Consider the following 22,560-nt stretch of genomic DNA (forward strand, 5'->3'; position numbering starts at 1 on the left):
AGCAAAACCCAATCACCTTCTTTGACTTACATGTCCCTTCTATGCTTGTCAGCAGCCATTTTATGCTTATCTTGTGACCTTGCAATGGCTGTCCTTACCTGAGCAAAGGCTACATCCAAGTCACGAACATACTCATCAGCTGCAAAAATCTCATCCTTTGTGTACGAAGGATGGGTGGCAATACCACTCTGCCATAAATAATCTCAAACGGGGCCTTTCCCATGGAGGCATGGATCGTATTGTTGTAGGCAAACTCAACAAGTGGAAGATACTTCTCCCATGTAGTCTTTTGGTCTGCCACATAACACTTCAACAAATCCAACACGGCTGAATTTGCAGCTTCACTTTGGCCATCCGTTTGGGGATGATAAGCTGATGAAAACTCAAGTTTAGTGCCCATGTTATCAAATAAAGCCCTCCAGAAGAGGCTCGTAGTCCTGGGATCTCTATCCCCAACAATGGATTTAGGCATACCATGATGTTTGAAAATATTTATTAGCAAGAAAAAGCTTTACCATATGATCAACTTTAATGGTTTTCTTGACGGGCAAGAAATGAGCTTGCTTGCTAAACCTGTCCACAATGGTCCAAATAGCATCATTCCCATGCTGGGATCTAGGCAAGTCCATAATAAAATCCATAGTAATACTTTCCCAAGGTTGCGAGGGAATAGGCAATGGCTGAAGTAAACCTGGAGGTTTTTGCCTGTCAAATTTCACCTTTTGGCAAGTAATACATGCACGTACATATGCCTCAATGTCTTTACGCATGCTTGGCCAAAAGAAATATCTCTGAATCATGCATGCGTGTAGTGGGCATGATACCTCTATGACCAGCGTAAGGTGGAGCGTGACATTCCTCCATAATCTTTGGACGCAAATCCTTCACCACACATAGGCAGTTATCCTTCATAAGATAAACCTCGTTAATAACATAAGAGGCATGTGAGTGACCAGCCATCAAATCAGTCCATATATGGCAGAAATCAGCATCCAAATGATACAAATCTCGCATAGCAGATAAGTCCCCATGAGAGGCCACTGAAATTGTAGCCACATAAGGCCTCCTGGATAATGCATCTGCCACCACATTTTTCTTTCCTGGAATATGCACAATCTGAAAATGAAACATGGAAAGAAAGTTTGCCATTCTCATCTGCTTCTCCGAAAGCTTTGTTTGAGATAGAAAGTATCTCAAGCTTTGATGATCTGTCTTGACTACAAATTCAGTCCCAAGAAGATAATGTTTCCATATCTTTAAGGCATGAATTACAGCCAAGAGCTCTTTCTCATAGATATCCATATGAAGCTCAGCATCATGCAAACGACGGTTCTCATATGCAACTGCATGCCCTTCTTGATTTAGGACAGCCTCTATACAATCGCCACAAGCATCACATTCCACTACGAATGATCTTTGCAAGTCAGGAACAATCAATACGGGTCCACATATGATAGCATGCTTGAGCTGCAAAAAGGCATCCTGTTCTTTTGGAGTCCATTTTTGAAAGTGGTTTTCTTTTTTGTGAGATCATGTAGAGGGGTGGCTATCATAGCAAAATGCCTTATGAAATGCCTATAATATGAACATAATCCCAGAAAACTACGTACTTGATGTACGTTTTGCAATTCTGGCCAATTTCGTATGGTTTCTATCTTTGCAGGATCCATTGTGACTCCATCCTTGGATACAATGTGACCCAAATAATGTATCTTTGAAAGAAAGAACTCACTTTTCTTGGCATTAATGAAAAGTTTATGCTTCTGCAACTCTTCGAATACTATGACCAAATGAGTTCTATGTTCTTGCTCATTCTTGGAGAAAACCAAGATGTCATCAAAGAATACACCTGTGAATTTGCGATGGGGTCAGAATATCCTATCCATCATACGATTAAATGTGGCAGGAGCATTGATGAGACCAAATGGCATTACCAAAAATTCATATAATCCCAAAGCTCTCCTGAATGCAGTTTTATGGACATCTTGTGGCACCACTCGTATTTGGTGATAACCACTCTTCAAATCAAGACGGCTGAAACAAGCCGAGCCATCAAGCTTATCCAAAATGTCATCAATACGCGGAATTGGGAATCTATTCTTGATGGTAAGCTTATTTAAAGCTCTATAGTCCACACACATGCGGAATGACCTGTCTTTCTTTTGAACAAGAAGCACGGGAGAGCAATAAGGTGAGGAACTAGGCTGAACCAAACCTTTCTCCAAAAGCTCATTTACCTGCTTCATGATCTCTTCTTGTTGTGCGGCACTCACATGGTATGCGGGTTTGTTAGGTGGAGAACTGCCTGGCACAAGATCTATGCGATGATCCTCAGGCCTTTGGGGAGGTAATTCACCTGGCAATGCGTCAGCAAAACAATCATTGAATGCATGAAGAAAATTCAGCCTATCGTAAGTCATAGCATCCGCATTTTGATGACTTGGTACAATGCTATCACGAACAAAAACCAAGTACACAGAAAGACTCTTTTTTATTGCTTTATTAATCTGCATGTGAGATACGAGTGGGATGGAATCCCCTTCCTTGCCGGCATCAATGAAATGCATGCGGCCTCTATGCATAAAAGAAATCATGTTTGTCTTGTACTCTTTGCGGGGCTCAAGCCTATGATGCCATGGCTTGCCCAGCAATACATCACATCCATTAAGTGGTGCTTCTGCTTCAATCTGAGGTTTGCTTCAATCTGAGGTCCCATGTTCTCAACCTCAATACCCAAGGCAGCTGCCGTTTGAATATAGATAAAGTTATCGGTTGCACAATCATCAAACATGAATAAGGCGGGCTAATCCTTGATTTGACCCCATGCTTTGCATACCATCCGCTCTTTTGCATCATGTTTGGTGTTTCCCTGCACATTGGGAACTGCAAGCACATTAGCCTTGGTTGCTTGTCCTCATGCTTTGGTTTGCGGTCAGGGCATTGTCGAAACATGTGCTCTTTGCTGCCACAAGAAAAACATTTCCCCTCCTTGGCATATTGCTCCCTTTGCTCGGGGTTCAAGCCAAATTTGTTCTTCTTTGGCCCTTGATTTTTAGATGAGGTATTTTCAGCTTTACCTCCCTTATGGGTCTCCCAGAAGTTCTTTTTAGGTGGCTGTCCACCTTTTTGCAGATTTGGGACAGCCTTGTCTTTACCCTTTCAACTGCCTTGATCTTGCTTAATTTTGAGCACCAATTGCTCCGTAGCAAGAGCAGAGGCTATAAGCTGTTGTAAAGTATGTTTCGGGTGTAATTCAATGCCCGAACGATAAGCTGGTTGCAATCCGGAGCGAAACTTCCTCTTTCTTTCATCCTCAGTGATTTGCATAAAAGGAGTTACCTCAAGCAACACTTACCAAAGACATACTATTGCACACTTTCATTATCTCTTTACTCAAGTCTCTCCCACTTTTGGGTGAGAGTCTCCGCATTAGGTGGCAAGAACTGACCATAAAATCTGTCCTTAAACTCTTTCCAGGTGCAAATGGGGTCTTTGGTGATCTTGTCAGTGATCCAAGCAATGTCAAACTGTGCCACAAATGCTAATACTTTGGAAGCATCATGCTCTCCATGAAAAACATCAAACTTAACGGACTTGTCACCTGCTTTAAATTCCTTGAGCTTTCTGGCATGAGGCTCATGGTCCTCTCTTTTTCTTTTCCCCTTTTCCAACGGGGCAGCCCTATCTGCATGGGCTCCATGGGCCATCATGGAAGTTTCATGAAGCACGGTGGCATGTGCTCCACGAACCTGAGAATCAGATGCATGTGACCTTCCTGCATAAGGCAATGTCTCTCCATGAGACAACTCAGTAGGCAAGGCTCTTCTAGTGGCAGACCTGTCACCCCTTCCATGGGATACATGTCTTGAATGCATGTGACCATCATGCCCTCCATGAGCACTAGCATACATATACCTGTCAGCCTTTGTGCCTTGTGGAGAAGATGCATGACGAGAGGTGACTGTCACCTCTTCCCTTTGCATAAATGACCTCAACCTTTGAGATGCGAGATCTCCATGCTTCAAGCGAGATGGATTTCTGAATTTCAGCTCTCCATGCTTCAAGCGAGGTGGATTTCTGAATTTCAGCTCTCCATCTTCCCCTTCTTTGATGCCACCTTCGCGGAGGAGGTAGAAAAGTGCCAACTCCCTTGGCTTCTTGCCCACTTCCCGTGCCATGGACTCAGAAGTCACGTCTACCATTGCATCGGCTTTCCTTGCTTCAATGGCACTTTGCACATGGGGATCTTCATGCAAAAATTTCAGCTCTTGCTCTTGTGCCTGCAAAAGCTTTCTCATATGCTCCAATTCAGCCCTCATTGCATCAGGCTCTTCTTCTTGCATGACTGTCTTTCCTCAAGACAGTTGTCCCCTTGAATCACTATCATTTACCCTCTCAAGGGGCTTGTGCCTTCCCTGTAAAGCATCAGAACCACGCGAGGCACTTGATGGGCCCCTCGAATTAGGCACTTCCAAAGGGTTGCCTTGGCTGTCCATTGTGTTAAGTGTGTTGGGTTTTATGTTGTGTATGCACCCAGAGGAGTGCTAGTGATCATCAGTAGATTACTGGGGCACTTTTTACTTCAGTTAGTGGAGGTTTTTTCCCCCCAGTTTAGCTCCAGTTTAGCTTAGTTTCACTTATAAGCAGTTTATAAGTGTTTTGGTCCACCCGGCACATTTTATGGCCGGACATGTGAACACATCTTTTTAGGTCACTTATTATGTGGCTATTGTACTTCACATTTTCTATCTGAATACATACAAGAGTCGTGTTCTCTCTCTCTGCTTCTCCACGCCTGTGTTTGCAGCACCTCCAAACCCTAACCCTAACAGTCCAAGGCCTTCATTTGGTATCAGAGCCATCCGTACAGGCCATAGCCACCAGCCACCCTCGCCGTCAGTTGTCCGTACGAGCTACTGTCCACCGTCCGTACTGCACCTGTCCAGCGCCGCCTTCAGGTACTGTCCAGCCCGTACATTAGTACCTGCCCGTACACAGTCAGCGCCGCCTTCAGCTGGTACACTGCAGCTTCCGTACCAGTTCGTCGGCAGTAGCATTCAGTTCCGTACAACAACTGTGCAGTACCCGTACTGTTCATTATCTATGAAGACTGCGCCTCTATACAAACCAGCACAGGACAGTACTGTACTGTGGTCGCCCTGCTGTGAATTGCGCAGACAACCGTACAGGCGACCTGCTGTGTAACTGGTCGCCCTGCTCCGTACTGCCACAAACTGTCTACAGTCGCCTCCTGCTTCCGTACTGTACCTGCTCGCCAAGCTTCCGTACTGCTTCTGTACAGTACCAGTCGACTGTACCTGCACAGTACAGTCAACTGTACTTTGCACAACAACTACCACAACCTACTCAGAACATTACAATTGTGGTAAGCATTACAAGTTTTGAATATTGGGCATTTTTATTTTCTCTGTGAAAATCTACTGGCACTACAGGCAGACTTTCTTGCAAAGAAATCTACAGGTTTTTTGCAAGGTTTTGGGTGCAGTAATTTTGGGCATTTTTGGGGCATTTTGGCACTGTGTAAGCCATTTTTGCTGCTCTACTCAGTCATTGGTGCATTGAGCTGCACATTCAGAGGATTGAGAGTGCAGGCATATTTGGGTGAACTGTATTCAGTGGAGTACAGTTGCTTTCAAGGTTCTTGCTATTGGGTTTTTTGATACACAGGTACAACATTGTGCATAGGCATAATGGCAAATCAACAGCAGAGTGATGTATTAACGTATTTGTCTAAGGAAGACAAATTGGACGGCACGAACTACTCCTTGTGGAGTTTTATGTTGAAAAATGTGCTTGTGGCAAAAGGTCTTTGGGATTTTGTTAGTGGTGATGAACCACGTCCAGGTCCATTGGCTCCAGAGACTCCTCCCCAAGGGGGTGCTCGTGGACGAGGACAACAGGTACAGGCTCCAGGGCAGCCATTGCCTGTTCAAAGAACAAATGCTCAGAAGACATGGGATGCCAGGGATGCACAAGCTTTGTCACTCATTGCATTGTCAGTATAGAGGTCTATTATACCTCATATTCATTCAGCTGGCTCTTCACAGAATGCATGGGTGACTTTGGAGCAGATGTATGCTGCTCGTAATGAGGCTCGAATCTCGTTTTTGAAGAGAGAGCTTGAAAATCAGAAAATGCATGAAGGAGATGATATGTCTAGCCACTTAAACAAGCTGCAGGATTTGAGAGAGCAACTCATCAATGTGGATGAGATTATTCCTGAGACACAGCTTGTGTCCACCATCTTGCACTCTTTGCCAAGATCTTACTTGGCTTTTCATACCTCTTTGAACCTCAGCATGAGGAATACTGCTGAACCCCTTAAGTATCAGGAACTTGTTGCTCTCTTGCTACAAGAAGAGCAAATGAGGAAGAATATGAATATGAACACAAGTGCTGAACAAGCATTTACTACAGGTCAAAAGGGGAAAGGAAAAACTCAGCCAAAGAGTTCAAATCAGAATTCAGGTGATGGTGGTTCATCTCAGGATACCAAGAAAGGTGATGGACAGCCCAAGAAGAAGGGCAAATGTCATTACTGTAAGAAGCCAGGTCACTACATCACAGAATGTAGAAAGAGGATTGCCAAAGAGAAGGCAAAAGAATCTGGGATGTCTGTAAATGATGCCTCTAAAGCTCCTCCAGAGACTGCTTCTTTTGTTGAGGACAGGGATTACTGTTTCTATACATGCAGCTATGATACCTCTTGGTCTTCACAGGCACTCAGTATGACAGAGCATGCATGTACTTGGTATTTTGATAGTGGTGCCTCAAAGCATATCACATCTCGCAGGGATTTGTTTTGTCATGTTGGCCCTGCCCCTGTTGGCAAAACTGTTCAGTGTGCCAACAATGCTTCATATCCAGTTCGTGGCATTGGGGAGATTCAGTTCACAGCCATTGATGGCTCCATTCTCCGCCTTACAGATGCCTTATATGTACCAGGGATAAAGAAGAATTTGTTGTCCATTTCTTCTTTGGCACATTGTGGTATGCAAGTCCACTTTGATGATGATAAATGCATGGTCAGAGACAAAGCTAATGCTTTGACCTTGATGCTTACTGGTACATTATGTCATGGACTTTATCAGTTGGATGCATTTCAGCCAGTGGATCAGTCTGCTTATAATGCATTCACTCTTACTCCAGCTATGGTTGATGCGGAGTTATGGCATGCTCGCATGGGGCATGTAAATTTTGGTAGTCTTATGCTTATGCAGCGACATAACATGTTTACAGATCTACCTCTCATGGAGAAGCCTCCAGATCACATTTTGAAGGATGTATTTTGGGAAAAATGCATAGGTTTTCCTTCCCACGTGATCAGGCTCTACGAGCAACTGCAAAGTTGCAGCTTATACACAGTGATCTTTGTGGTCCCATGCAGACGAAGTCATTAGGTGGTTGCTTCTATTTTGCAACATTTATTGATGACTTCTCTCGTATATGCTGGGTCTATCCTTTGACACAGAAATCACAAGTATATAATGCATTTTTGGCCTTTGTAGCACTTGCTGAGACAGAGTCAGGATGCAAGGTTAAGACTCTCCGTTTTGACCGAGGGGGGGAATATATGTCACACATGTTGAATTCCTTTCTTGAGAGTAGAGGTATAAAACATCAGTATACTACTCCTTATACTCCACAGCAGAATGGGGTTGCAGAAAGGAAGAATCGGTCACTCATGGAGATGGCCAGATGTATGCTAAAGGCAAAGAGGCTACCACATATCTTTTGGGTGGAAGCTGTAATGTGTGCTTGTCATATTTTGAATCGATGTCCCACAAAGGCATTGGTTTCCATTACTCCTTTTGAGGCTTGGCATGGCCGCAAGCCTTCTGTATCACATTTTCGTATGTTTGGGTGTCTTGCATATGCACACATACCCAAAGAGTTGAGGAGGAAGTTGGATGATAAAGCCACAAAATGCATTTTTGTTGGGTATAGCCGTGAGAGCAAGGGCTACCGGTTATATGACCCACTATCCAAGAAGATATTCACTAGTCGGGATGTAATTTTTGATGAAAAATCAGAAATATCCATGGCTGGTTATGATGCAAATCAGGCTGAAAATGATGTGTTTGAAGGTCTACTTGTCACCAGGAGGTGAAACTTTTTGCAGTTGTTTTCTTTATTTACATTTCTTTATAAATATATATTTTTCTTTTCTTTCTCTTTGGTTGCTGTTGTTTTCCCCCGGGATCTCTTGGAAGGGCTTGGGCCATTGCAATGTCAGAATGGGTCAGCCAGTGGGACTTTGGACCAGTGGTTGGCTAAGCCTGAGAACTGCACTGAAAGATGAATGACAGTGTCCAAGACATGGGCACTGAAAGATGAATGACAGTGTCCAGGACATGGCCACTGAATGAGGGCATAGGCCGGTTTACACTAGTAAGTGGCCGCCACCGAAATGTGAATGTATCTTGAATTCTAAGCAAATTCTGAAGTGACCGTAGTGGTCAAAGATGGTCAGGAGACCAGAAGGAATGCAGATGACATTATCCCTAAAATCTAGGGAACTGCTATTTTGGGCAGTGTCAGAATTGAAAAGTGTTCGCGTCAGTTTGTGCAGAATGTCAAGGGGACCAAAAGCTGGCAAAGGACTGTTGTGAGAATGTGAACTAGTCAGGAGATTTTTAGCTTGGAAGATTGCATGTGGAAAAGGCTTAAAAATGTGCCAAGTGTCAAATTTATGTGCATTTTCCACTCTGGGAAGAGGGAAGCGTGGGATTTTGGGCTGAATGAGGCTCATTTGCAGCCATTATGGTGGATTGTTGCAGGTTAAGAGCTATTGTGGTGCACTCCCTTGCCCTGCAACTCATGTATTGAGGGTTGAGCTTGCTCCCCACAGCCTCTCTCTCTCTCTTTCTCTCTCTTGCAGATTATGGTATTACTCTCATCAGATAAAATCAGGTACAGTTGTGTGAATTTCATGCTTATATGCAGAGGCTAGTTGCCTCCTTGAACAGGAACCGGTGTAGTTAGTTCCTACACCAAAGCAGGGACGGAAGAGGGTAATAACCTCTTCAATACAACGCTGTTTCAGCACTGTTTAGGTGCTGTTTTTGGGCTGTTATGTTGCCCGGTTGATGCCAAAATGCAGTAGGACTTTGCTAAAGTCCTCCAGGACAGTACAAGGGTTATTTTGGGCTGAAAACAGAGCTGAAAACAGGTCTGTGCAGAAAATTACAGCAAGCTGAATTGTGATGTTTTGGACTCCATTGGGTAGTCTGATGCGTATGGAAGTGAGCCTGTCAGTTGGGACTCATTCTGAGATGTTATGGAACAATTTAAGTGCAGTTATGCTGGCAAATTTCTCCTAGAATTTGTAAAACTTAGCTGGTGCAAGTAGAGTGCTCTGTTGCACTCGAGCTTTGTATTTTCCAACTTTTTAACAATAAAGAAATACCGCAAGGGGCGCCGGACTTCGGGGCCAATGTGTTGTTGAGCGAGGGAGCGAGGATTCTGTGATTGTGTGTCTGAGTAAGTCCAGGTTATTTGTGAATGAATTACCGCTTTATGTGTCCATGGACCGGTTTTACTACTACCTATGGAGTTTCATTCCACAGTTGGTGATCCAACTCATGAGGGTACAGGACAGCCAGCAAATGATGAAGGTGGTGCAGAAATTCAGCAACAAATTGAGCCAGAAGCTGAACCAAATTTGGGGCAGCAGGCACCACAGGTCAGACACATACCTAGATGGTATTTGAGGACATTACAGGACAGCCATTTAGAGGGTCCTCTTGCTGGTCGTACTCGTAGGGACGGACCAATGAGCATGCACACATCATGGATTTGAATCTAGTTATGGCAGCCAGTTTATAGGATGATGATGAGCCTGATTCATTTGTGGATGCACGAGACAATGTGCATTGGAACAAAGCCATGCAGGATGAGCTTGATTCTATTAAAAGGAATCAAACATGGGATTTGGTTGATCTGCCCAAAGGCAAGAAAGCAATTGGTACTAAGTGGGTCTATAAGTTGAAAAGACATGCAGATGGATCCATTGACAGGTACAAAGCCCGTCTAGTTGCAAAGGGCTATGCACAGAAGAAGGGCATTGATTATGAGGAGACATTTGCTCCTACATCCCGTATGTCGACACTTAGGTGTGTCATTGCATTGGCTGCACATCGTGGTTGGGTTGTTTACCAGTTGGACATAAAGACTGCTTTCCTACATGGGGACCTCGAAGAGGAAGTTTATGTATATCAGCCCATAGGTTTTGCAGAACATGGTCATGAAGGGAAAGTATGCAGGCTGAAAAAGGCCTTGTATGGTTTGAAACAAGCTCCACGAGCTTGGTATGCAAAGATAGATGCTTTCCTACTCACTCAACGATTTGTGAACAGTCCATCAGAAGCCACCTTGTATGTAAAGAAAGAAGAGACAGATCTGCTGGTCATCAGTCTTTATGTAGATGATCTCTTGATCATGGGATCAAATGATGACAAAATTGCAGCTTTTAAAGAGATACTGCAACAGACATTTGACATGTCTGATTTGCGGCTTGTACACTACTATTTGGGCATACAGTTTGTGCAAGATAACAGAGGCATTGGGTTGTTGCAATCTCGGTATGTTGCTAAACTTTTGGAGAAGTTTAAATTTCAGGATTGCAAGCCTATTAGCACTCCTATGGAGTCTGGGATGAAACTGTCACTACAAGATGACAGTATTTCCTTTGATGCCACTACATATGCTCAGGCTGTTGGGTGCCTTATTTACTTGTGTACTACACGGCCAGATATTCAGTATGCAGTCTCTCAGTTGAGCAGATTCATGCACAGCCCGCGGTTGTCACATTGGCAAGCTGTGAAGCGTGTATTCCGATATTTGCAGGGTACCTTGTCTCTTGGATTGCTTTATCCTGAGGGGGGTGACATGCAGTTATACGCTTACAGTGATTCAGATTGGGCTGGTGATTTTGATACCAGACATTCCACTAGTGGAAATTGTTTCTTTCTTGGCTCTTCATGCATTTCTTGGCTAAGCAAGAAACAGACCACAGTGGCCACTTCGTCTTGTGAGGCAGAGTATAGAGCAGCCTACACTACTACTGTTGAGTGTGTTTGGCTACGTCGTCTCATGACTGATATGGATATTTCAGTGGAGGAGCCTACACCTATCTATACTGATAGTCAGAGTGTCATTGCTGTGGCCAGGAATCCTGTGTTTCATGCTCGCATGAAACACATTGAGATTCACTATCATTTTGTTTGGGAGAGACTCCAGGCAGGTGATATCAGTCTGATCTACTGTCCTACAGATCAGAATGTGGCAGACATCTTCACCAAGGCATTACCACGTCCGAAATTCGAAGCATTCCGCACTGCTTTGAATTTGTTTCCTTTTGGTGGATGATGTACAATGATCACATATCACTCCAGGGGGGTTTGTTGGGTTTTATATTGTGTATGCACCCAGAGGAGTGCTAGTGATTATCAGTAGATTACTGGGGCACTTTTTACTTCAGTTAGTGGAGGTTTTTTCCCCCAGTTTAGCTCCAGTTTAGCTTAGTTTCACTTATAAGCAGTTTATAAGTGTTTTGGTCCACCCGGCACATTTTCTGGCCGGACATGTGAACACATCTTTTTAGGTCACTTATTATGTGGCTATTGTACTTCACATTTTCTATCTGAATACATACAAGAGTCGTGTTCTTTCTCTCTGCTTCTCCACGCCTGTGTTTGCAGCACCTCCAAACCCTAACCCTAACAGTCCAAGGCCTTCAAAGTGTGCTAGAAGCGGGGTGTCCAATACACAAGTTCGTTTCCCCACTAAGAAGAGGGAAATAACCGTGCTGTGATACCAATGAAACCGATCCCGTCAAGTGGGAATAGACTCCGTTGGACACCCACACGCGTAATAGCACAACTTAAATATCACAATTTGAATGGACAACTTTATAACAACTAAAAATTGAATTGAAATGAAATGTTGATCAATGGACACCAGCACTGGGGCCGGAACGGGCCGACCCCCACCTCAATATATAATATATTATTGGGAGTATTTAAAAGATACAATGCTCCATGGGTTCAATGAACCAGATGAAGCTCTCGTTACGGCTCGCTGAAGCTTCCTCCCCCCCTGCTCGAGCTGCCTTCGCCCTCCCCCGCCTGCTCGCACCCCTCCTCCCCGCCTTCGAACCTTCGCCTCTCCCCGCGTGCTCGTACCCCCCCCTCCGCGCCCTTGTGCTCTTCGCGCCCCCCACCCCCCCTTTCGCGCCCATCGCCCCTGCCCGCCTACCCCCGTCTCCTTCACGCCCCCCGCTCCCCCCTTCCTCCGCGTCCCGCCCCCTACCTGCACCCCCCCCCCCCCCGCTGCCCGTTTCCCGCCCCCTTTTCGCTCCCCGCTGCCCCCCTCCCCCTCTGTCTTCCGCCCCTCCCCCTCTGTCTTCCGCCCCTCCCCCTCTATTTTCCGCCCCTCCCTCTTTGTCTTCTGCCCTTCCCCCTCTTCCCCTCCCCGCTCCGCTTTTTCGTGCAGCTTGTTTCTTGCAAGACCCTCCGTCTTCGATTCGCCCTCGACCCAGCTTCAGACTCTGATGGAGGTTCCTCCCGCCCCACCTCAGAGGGACTCTTCCGCAGCCCCCTCGCCCGCCCCTGAGGATACCCCCATTAGGCTTTCTCTTTCGCCAGAAGAGGAAGCGAGCCAAGCTTCATTGATAGATTAGGCGGGGCTGGTCCCACATTGGCAGGCAGATTGATCCCCCTACTACTTTATGCAGATGACATCGTCCTCCTTTCAGATTCACCGGATGGGTTTCAAAGACATTTGGATGCTCTACAAGATTTTTGCGATCAGTGGGACCTTACTATTAACCTTGGTAAAACCAAGGTAATGGTCTTCAATACCTACCACCGCTACACATCCAGATTAAGAAGCTTCACATACAGAGGGGTTCCTGCGGAGATTGTCTCATCCTATGTCTTATGGAGCAGCCTTCTGGGGGCCAAATTCATTCGATGAGGATTGGCAACAAGTTGAGAGGCCCCAGGTCATGATGTTCTCCTGACGATCCGCAGCAAACCATCAGTCCCACAACAGATTATCTAGGCAGAGTTTGCTGCAGCCTTGATGGTAGTGAATGCACTCTTCCAGATAGTCACATACCTCCATCGCATCAGTCGCATGGATCCCTGCAGGTACCGGAGGCTTGCCATGGAGTCCTCGAGACAGCTAGCACTCGAGGGGAACCTTGAGTATGGTATGCTTGAGTTTCCACTTGGTTCTCAGGATATGGGCTCCGCACAGACCACCTCTTACCCCTTCAGTACAATTTGGGCTCCCCTTTTCTCCAACTCTCTCATGAGGACACCAATTGGGTTATCCGGTTAGATCTTCTCAGCCTCTGCACCCACTTCACATGGATCACACCTTTGGAGCTCCCACCAAAGATGCACTTCTACAGAGATCACTTGCTCACACATGTATCATGCCATGCGGATTGCGACTGGCCCATCGCCTCAAAGCGGAGACGAGGAGAGCTGAGCGCGTCTTCAGAGTCGGGGAGCTCATATGGAGACCCAGGGAGGAGAGGATTTGCCGATTATGCCACACAAAGGTTGCGAAAGAGGAGCATTACATATGTCGTTGCCTAGTATACTGCGAGATCCGCGGGAGGTTTCATTGTCTGTTCCATGAGGGATTTGGCCCACTTTCTAGGATCATTGACTTGTGGGACAAGTGTTTCCTAGGATCTTCCTGCTTGAGCTTCACAAACACATGGGCACTTTCTTGAGCCCCAGCCAACCCGACACCTCCCTTGCCTGGCATCCATCTCTAGCTTCTTCAGGACCCAAGTGGAGGATACCCATACAATGGATCCCGTGGACCCATCTCGAGCTACTGCGAACCCACCTTGCCCAAGAGGGAGCTACCTCGGACTGGGCCTCCACATTCTAGCGTGCTTGTCCACGAAGACATGCTCCATCGCCATCGGGCTACCTTTCCACGTGACATAGTTGAGGGAGCCCTCTCGGCCATACTCATTAGCCCCATGCTTGATATTTTGGAGAGTGGTATACCACCTATTGGGGGCTGATCCTCCTCTCATGTTTCATGTTCCTTGTATTCCATGATGATGGGATTTCCGTGGACAGTTTTGTATCACTCCAATGAGATAATTTTGATTTGTTCTATTTTATTTTCCGATCATGATGAGATATGCCATGGATATTATTGTATCACTTTGGTCTCATAGGCCCGTTGGGTCTTTAGTAGATGCTTAATATATATTTCTTTCTAGTTCTTTCTGGGTGTGTGGTGCGAGAGGGTCCTGGGCCTTTTTTTTTTGGGGGGGGAGGGGGGGGGGGGGTGCGCAGGTTGGGGAGAGAGAGTTAAATGTTTATATTGACATCCTCAAAAGATCCCAAGGTTCTAGGAGACTAAAGAGTAATACAATAGCTCCATGACATACTGATCCATGGGGAAAACTGAAAGACTGAATAAGCAACTACCTACCTATGCTATGAACATATGTCAAAAGTAGGCCATAGCCATGTGGCTAACACAAGGTGCCAGTATGTACAATGGGTGGGAGGAATGCATGCCTCATCCAATGTGTGTGTGTGTGTGTGTGTGTGTGCGTGTGAGAGAGAGAGAGAGAGAGAGAGAGAGAGAGAGAGAGAGCGCTTAATTTGCTAATGTGGTTGGTTTGCAGAGTAGTTCTTGTTTGTTGCCAATACTGGAATATGGAGAAGTGTTGATTAATATTAGACTGCAGCAATCAAGTTTGGGGCACTGCTCTTTAAAGGTCACTAATGCTAGTTGCCAACAAAGCTTGGTGTTTGTTGGAGACCCCAAAGACCTCTTTTATTGTGTGCAGTTGACTAAGTATTGGCCACGGCAACTGTTGTTGTTTGGCCGATTTGCCGTTTCATTGGGGAGATGGTTTCCAAATTTGCTGGAGAGGCTACTCTCTTATACATTTTCTATCTCAGCAGCAATGGCCATGTTGAATAGTGCTCCGGTAATGCCTAGATATTTCATTTAAAGGCTCATAATCTAATGCTGGTTTCATTCATGGTAAATGGCTTCACTAATATTTGTTGCTTTTGTCAGGCATTCTATCTGGATGGAGAGGCTATTTTTCAAACTTGGCTTTTATTGAGCAAGTCCTTTGTCCATCCCAAGAAACACAGAAAGGCCATACAAGTTTTGCTTACAGTTGGAAGCGTTTTGTTGATTTTCTTCTTGGTATCTGGGTTTCATAGCATTGTTCTTTGAAAATGGATCTGTACTTGTAAACATTGCAATCACGTGCATAGGACTTCACAAAACATTTATCTCAAGACAAATAATTGGTGCCCGTCTAAATGGTCATGTTATGTGGTTTGCTGCATAACCCAAGCTTCAATTTCTCAAGCACCAGGCACCTTTATCTTTCAAATTAGGCTGGCCATTAGTAATACAGCTTGAAACTTGTCATCATTATGGAATTTCGTCTGCCACATGCTGGTGCAATGTTTGGAAGGAACCTAAGGATTTATCAATGATTTCTTGAGCTTGAGACGGTTGGTGTTGTATCAACTTGAAGAGCTTTTATATATTGTCATAGCAACAAAAACATCAATCAAATGTGTTGAGCGTCTGGGTGAAGGAGAGTGGGAAATCTTTTCAATGCTGTCGTTATAAAATGATATTCTCAATTGTGAAGATGGAAATTGTACATATACGGCTCAACAATCATGGTGTGATTAGAGAGGGAGTCACGTGTTTGGTTAAGAATGTATGTCTCTGTTTATCCTATACAAAAAGCCAACAAGTAATGAAGAGTTGAAAGCAAGTGAAAGCAAGATCAAGGCCACTCTCGAAACTATCATGGATAAAGAAACTTCAGGTAACACAAAAATTATGTTGCAATGGATATCATTCACTCTCTTGCGTAGCATTATTGGAAATATTTCATGGCCTTTTTGAATTTGCATGGTGTAGGAGGATCTTTTCATGATGCTTCACCCAAGTATTGAAACCTGAGCTTTACTTTGGGAAGGTTCAATCTAGTGGTCATAGCCATAACAATCCTAGTTATACTTTGCAAGAACAAGGGGCATTTGGAAATTCACCTTAAAGCCGCTTGAGAAAGTCCATATGGTGGAAGGTACTTGCACCCTTAATGTTGTCAATCTATCGTGGTCTCGAGGCAATGTGCAATAGGGAGAGTCAAAGCTATGTGGAGTCTCCCTCAATCCCCATCACCATGCTTCCTCTGTTGAGGCAAAGAAGAAAGAAAGAGACTAAGAAAAGGGAGAGGAAGAAGAGGATGCTATGTCAAGAGGATAACAATAATTCCACACAGTCACATGCATACATTTGAAACAAGCTATCATGGAAGCAAGGGCAAAAGAAAGTGGAGAAGACAAGTGTGCACAATGGGATTGTTTCTTTCTCATTATTAACAATTTTCTTTTTTAGCCTCTCTCTTCACATTTGGTTGAAAAGTATCCCATGTACGTTGTATTGTTAGTGTTCTTTCTCATTATTTACAATTCCCTTTTTTAGTCTTTCTTTTCACATTTAAGTATACCAAGTGTTAACCACTCCATTGGTTAACATGATTTCGTCCGTGTTTGAATAGGTGTGATCATAGATTTTCCTCTTTCATTAGCTTCTTCTTTCCTCACCTTTTGTGAGAGAGAACTATCACAAAGGACCATCTATTCTTGCCTCCATCTATGCATCGATCGCTCTTCGTTTATGCCTTTCGCAAGGAGCATTTTGGTGTGACAACGAAGTGAGGACGCGACACGATGAGCTAGCCCACCCATAATTGGATGTTACATTTACCTTGGGATTAGTCTAGGGCTTACCTTTTTTTTTTCACCGTCCATTCCGAGCTATTGGGAGTATCCAATATATTACTAGTGTTGATTAGGAGGTCACACTTTGAAAGCATTGGATGTATTTGTTTGTTTGTTTGATTTTGATTTAAAGTCTATTTTGCATAGAATTTTCTATTTTCATTTATTGGTAGAGCAAAACCTTGGTTTTTTAGCGATTTACATGAATTTGGAGTCCAAGAGGCTTAGATTTCATTGCTTTGATCCAAGGATTACCATAACACTTGTGATTAGGAGTGAAATTCACTCCAAAAACATGAGCATTGAGCTCCATTAGGTTGCATTAGAGTGGGATTTTGTTCATGCATTTCATAATTTCTCATAATTTAATCATGCATTGTTGGAATTGGTAGATTAGAAGCATGCTAAACCATAAAAAAATAACTAAAGATTACAAAAACTAGGCCAAACCAGCTCTTAGGTAGAGGATGTGAGTCCACAATCTCATGCAAAAAGACATGAGTCTGGACAAGTGAGCCTGAATACGTGTTGTGACCTGAGTCTAGACACGTGAACTGTGAGTCTAGACACATGGACTTGCAAACGTGAGCTTGGAGATGTTAATTTGTGTTGAAATATATAATGTACAAGTGATAAAGGGTGAGAGAAAGAGATCATGTAGGTGTGAACACACCCCTATATAAAGAGCAGGAGGTCTCACTTTTTGTAACACAACACAACCAACGCATGAAGGTGAAGGTTAAGCCAACTTTGGAGTGGTTGAAATAGAAGGTAATATAGAAGCTTTCTATACATCTTGTATTCTTGCTCTCTCTCATATATGTTGCTCTATCTTGCCATCAACTATTGCTTATGTTGTGCATATTCCCTATAATTTTGACATGATATTAGAGCCTTGCGAAGGCTAAGTTTCCCTTCAATCCCTTTTTCTCTTTCTCTCACTATCATAAGCCATTCACATCTTCATCAAACAAAAAGAAGGTGAGACGTAAAAAGGTATCAAAAAGGAAGGCAACAAAAGAGCTTCATCAAAGAGAAGGTTCTGTCATCATCAACAAGCTTTTGAAGCTTGAAAGAAGAAGAAGACATCCTCATCATCAAAACAAGAAGAAGAGGAGGTCAAAAAAAATTCCTTCAATGTTTTTTCCGTGATGGATGATCTTTGAAGGTGCATGGGAGCATCTTTGTGATCATTTGAAGTGTTGGAGTAGCGGTATTTGCTGTTGTTTTCTTTTCTTCGCTTCACAACCAAAGAAGGAGGAAGACAAAGGAAAGAGAGAAAAAAAAACACAGCCACCATCTCTGCAGTTCCATCAATGTTTTTTCAGCGACGGTCCGTTCGTAATTCCGTCCGTCTACATTTTTTCCGTCGACATCTTTCTTTGAAGCTTTGAGCCGTGAAGAAGAGTCATGGGAGCCTCTTTGCAAGCTTCTAAATCTATGGAGTCTCTACTGGGTGGGTCTTCTTAGGTCCACACGAGAAGAAGCGGGAAGTCTACAGCAGCTGCTACCATCGTCCATCCACAGCACGTCAGTCTCGTCGTCCGTGAACGACCGCCATATCACCGTCCGTCGACAATCGGAGTGTGTCGCCGGGTTTCTTCCACTGTAGCATCGGCATCGACGCCATCTCTCCTCTTTGCACAACGAGCTTTTCCAAAGCTCTTGTAGCTGTGTCCGGCAAGAGCGCAAGGCATTCAGCTACGGTGCATCCACGCAGCAGCAGCAGCAGCGTGCGTTTTTTTTCACACATACACACAAAAAACGCATACTCTCAAAGGTTTAAAAACCTGTGTTTTTTTTTCATCAGTTTTTTTTTTTAACTCCACCCTCTTTTCTAAGGTTTTGGAAACCTTCAAAGCACTCGGCTTTAAACCTTTCAAAGGATTTCTTTAAACCCTTCTACAAGGTTTTCCTTAAAACCTTTTGCTCTAAGGTTCTCAATAGGTTTTTTCTCTAAGTCCTCAGAGGTTCTACAAAAAAAATTTCTCATTTCTTTCAATCTTGAGGCAAGCGACAGAAGAAATTATTATTTGTGCCTTTCAAAGCACTCAGCTTTAAACCTTTATTTGAGGCAATCTTGAAAGTTTTTGGAAACCTTTCAAAGCACTCAGCTTTAAACCTTTCAAAGGTTTTCTTTAAACCCTTCTACAAGGTTTTCCTTAAACCTTTTGCTCTAAGGTTCTCAATAGCTTTTTTCTCTAAGTCCTGAGAGGTTCTACAATTTGAATTTTGATCTTAAAATTTTTTGATGAACTCATGTGCATGGAAGTCATCTATTGTATTGTAATGGAGTTAGACACTGCCCTTGTGTTGATAAACAAGTGGTAAGACCTCTCCTAAATCAATGTTCACATTGGTGTATGTATTTCTACATCATAATAAAGTGAAAGGTGGAAGCAAGAAGCATATTAAGAAGCATGTGCATAAGCTAAGGAAGCTAGCATGATTGGAAGGAGACATGTATGCATGAAGCGTGTCTACCACCACGAGAAAGGATTGGAGAAGCACGAAGATACAACCAATGAAGCCAATGTAATGAAGAATGGTACATCCAAATCCCACTTGAAGATTGTCTTTTGCAAGAAGATGGTTTCATCAAAGTGAAGGATCAACAAGGGTGGTGCATGAAACCACTATAAAAGACATGGTACCAAAGATGTTACTAAGGTTGAGGGGAATTATATAAATTTCTCAAATGTTCAAGATAAGCAACTCTTCTAGTTGAGGAGTGGAGCATGTTTTCTAGAATTGGAAGTAAACCACATTTCTCTATAACTGATCACTTTTGTAAGAGCCTAATTTATAAAGGCTACCTACCTTGTCATCTATCCTATGGTTGAGAGGGGGTCATTTTGTTCTTGTATGTCTAATGCTCATCTTTCTCCATGTTTGGCATTGTCCCATGATGGCATTGAGAGGGGGTGTTGAAATATATGATGTACAAGTGATAAAGGGTGAGATAAAGAGGTCATGTAGGTGTGAACACACCCCAAATAAAGTGGGCATATGGGTGAAAAAGGGATCTAGGATTAGTCCAACCCTAGCCCTTGGTGGACCCTATATAAAGGGTAGGAGGCCTCACTTTTTGTAACACAACACAACACAACCAACACATGAAGGTGAAGGTTAAGCCAACTTTGGAGTGGTTGAAATAGAAGATAATATAGAAGCTTTCTCTACATCTTGTGTTCTTTCTCTCGCTCATATATGTTGCTCTATCTTGCCATCAACTATTGCTTCCATTGTGCATACTCCCCATAATTTTGATAGTTTGGAGGTAGGTATACCTAATATAGTACGAGTGAATTATTACTGCTATAAAGACTTGTATGGGCGAATTATTACTACCATAAAGACTCGTACGAACACACCTACCCATGTTCTTGGAAGATTTTCTTGTCATAAAATTTGTATAAAGGATTCTTATAATTCATAATTATTAGAAAATTAAGTACACTTGTTACCCAATAATTGCACACCAAGCTTGTCATAAGTCTAGTTCCTAGATTTTCATGTCCCAAGTAGGCTTCATTTCATACAAGGGAAGTACGTGAGTCGATTTTATATCAAAAAGGTGTGTGAGCATGCATGCATGAACCTACATACATGAACCTGGAGATGTGAGTCTAGAGATGTGAACTTGGACACGTGAGCCCAGAGACGTGATCCTGAACACGTGAATCTATAGACGTGAGCATAGAGATGTAAACCTAGACACATGATTCTACCTAGGTGAGCCTAGAGATATGAACCTAGATAGGTGAGTCTAAAACCATTCACAGACCTACATTAGAAATACCAAGTGAACCTGATTTGGACTAATGGTTGGAAACGATAATATATAATTGGAGTGCATCAAACTACACCTCAAACCTACCAACCCTTCGATCTCAGCAAATGACCATCACTTAGTAGAATGCTCCCATGTTAAGAAGGTTAGACTCCTTCAGGTCCACCTCAAGCGAGGAGATTTGGGAGGAAATGAGCCAACAAAACACAAATGTACGTATCGAAACACTTGGAAATAGAAGCCGCCATGGGCCTCTCTAAGCTTTCGATTCACCAACTAGCTTTGTTAACAGCACCTTAAATTTTATGAAGAAGAAGTTTAACCACTCTATTTTTGGGCACAGCTCCAGTGAAGGAGCGGGAGTAAGACCTGGAACCTAAAGGTTTGTTCCCATAGGAAGCAGTCAAACCATGTCAAACGCCACAATGTGTCAAACATTTGGTGTTGATCTTGAGGTGAGTTTATCCCAAGTAGCCCATCAGCCGTAATTTAAACGAGACATGTCTCTTTTTCCCTACCACCAGGGATAAATGTTCCATAGTACACGCAATATCAAGCGTGCACAGTGCAAGTAAGAGTCCCTCTTTCCATAGGATCCCATTATAGAAGCGCCTTTACCACGGAGCCAAGTTCCATTTCTTCTCCGTTTTTGGATGAGGGGACAAGTAACATAGGGAGGGGTAAGGAGCCAATGTCTAGGACTACCTCAACACAAAGAGATCCACAAGGATATTCGCAAAATGTGTCCTCAGTCTCAGCAGCAAGCCTATAGTCTCAAAGCCAACTTAGCGGAGGATAAGGTGCCATTAGAAACTACACAGCCCAACCCCATAAGCCAAGAGATGTTATACTCTGAAAACAAAGGGTTTCATGCAACCACCTCCTTTTACGTTTCATCACTATGTGAATACACAAAAGATATGATAAGGATGGTGTTTGGATGGGAAGAAGGGTTGTAACCAACATAGTATCTAGAGACTCAAAGTTGGGAAAAACCAAACCAATCCATATCTTAAGGATGATGACTAAATTTTATGGAACTCGAGATCTCATTCACTACATAAAGTTAGGGTTTTGCTATATTTAGTAGAGAATAAGCTCTGTGTGAAACATATATTTAGAGCTAAATCTATAAGAACCTACAAGAGCTTTCTAGTGACATCTCTCTTCAAGCAACACCAATCTCTCTCAAACGCAATAATAGTAGGGTCCTAGACGTACAACCTTAGAGTGGATAGAAGAACAGAAGAGCATGAAAAGTAATAATAAAGCAAACTCTCTCAATAGTAGATTTTGAGTGTTGCTACAACCATAAGAGAGGAGTGAGAGTTTCAACCAATGGATCAGTCCTTTATAACTACAAAACGAGTAGTGGTTTCTCAAGATAGTAATCTATAGCTTGTAGTTCATTGTCCTCCTCAATGAAATAGTGAGCTACAACTATAAGAGTTGGACCATATTACATTGCTTTTTGCAATGCCTTCCATACCCCCATACCCAAGACAAAAAGGACAACCAAAAATGCCCATGAACAAATTGGGACGCTACTTTGAAAGCAACAAAATGAACGTTGTGTTACCTATCACCATGGGTCGAGGCATCCTCACCAATGAGTCTAACATAACCACTCGAACCGCTTCAGTTGCAAAGCATGCAATGCAGAATCTCACACCACATTAATTGATAGCTGTAGAGCTTGTACGAAGATGTTGGATTGGTGAAGACAAGGACCAAGAATATGAGCCCCTTCTGAAGCCTGTCGATTTGTGAGAATTGGATTCACGTTCTTACAACCATGGACACTCTTCCACGGAAGCTTGGGACATGGTTTACACAATTAGTGGTGCCGAAATCACATCCATGTTTGTGCTCGACGCATTCAAGATAGAACCAACAATGGAACCAACTCGCCTTGAGTTAGAGTTCCCCCAAAAA

At 43.5% G+C, this 22,560-nt stretch overlaps 1 protein-coding gene across 1 annotated transcript in view; it reads left to right on the top strand.

Annotated features, from left to right (window-relative positions):
• LOC147641583 (membrane-bound transcription factor site-2 protease homolog) overlaps positions 1 to 15,462 on the top strand; it is a 51,114-nt gene extending 35,652 nt beyond the window's left edge. Inside the window, exons 9-10 of the mRNA XM_086790799.1 lie at positions 14,693 to 15,001; positions 15,094 to 15,462. Coding sequence (XP_086646925.1) covers positions 14,693 to 15,001; positions 15,094 to 15,258 — 474 coding nt within the window. The 3' untranslated portion in view covers positions 15,259 to 15,462. The remainder of the gene's footprint in view (positions 1 to 14,692; positions 15,002 to 15,093) is intronic.
• Positions 15,463 to 22,560: the final 7,098 nt, after the last annotated feature.

The sequence above is a fragment of the Cibotium barometz genome, chromosome 1 (assembly GCF_041138505.1).
Source record: "Cibotium barometz isolate CiBa-2024 chromosome 1, ASM4113850v1, whole genome shotgun sequence".
Lineage (NCBI taxonomy): Eukaryota > Viridiplantae > Streptophyta > Polypodiopsida > Cyatheales > Cibotiaceae > Cibotium > Cibotium barometz.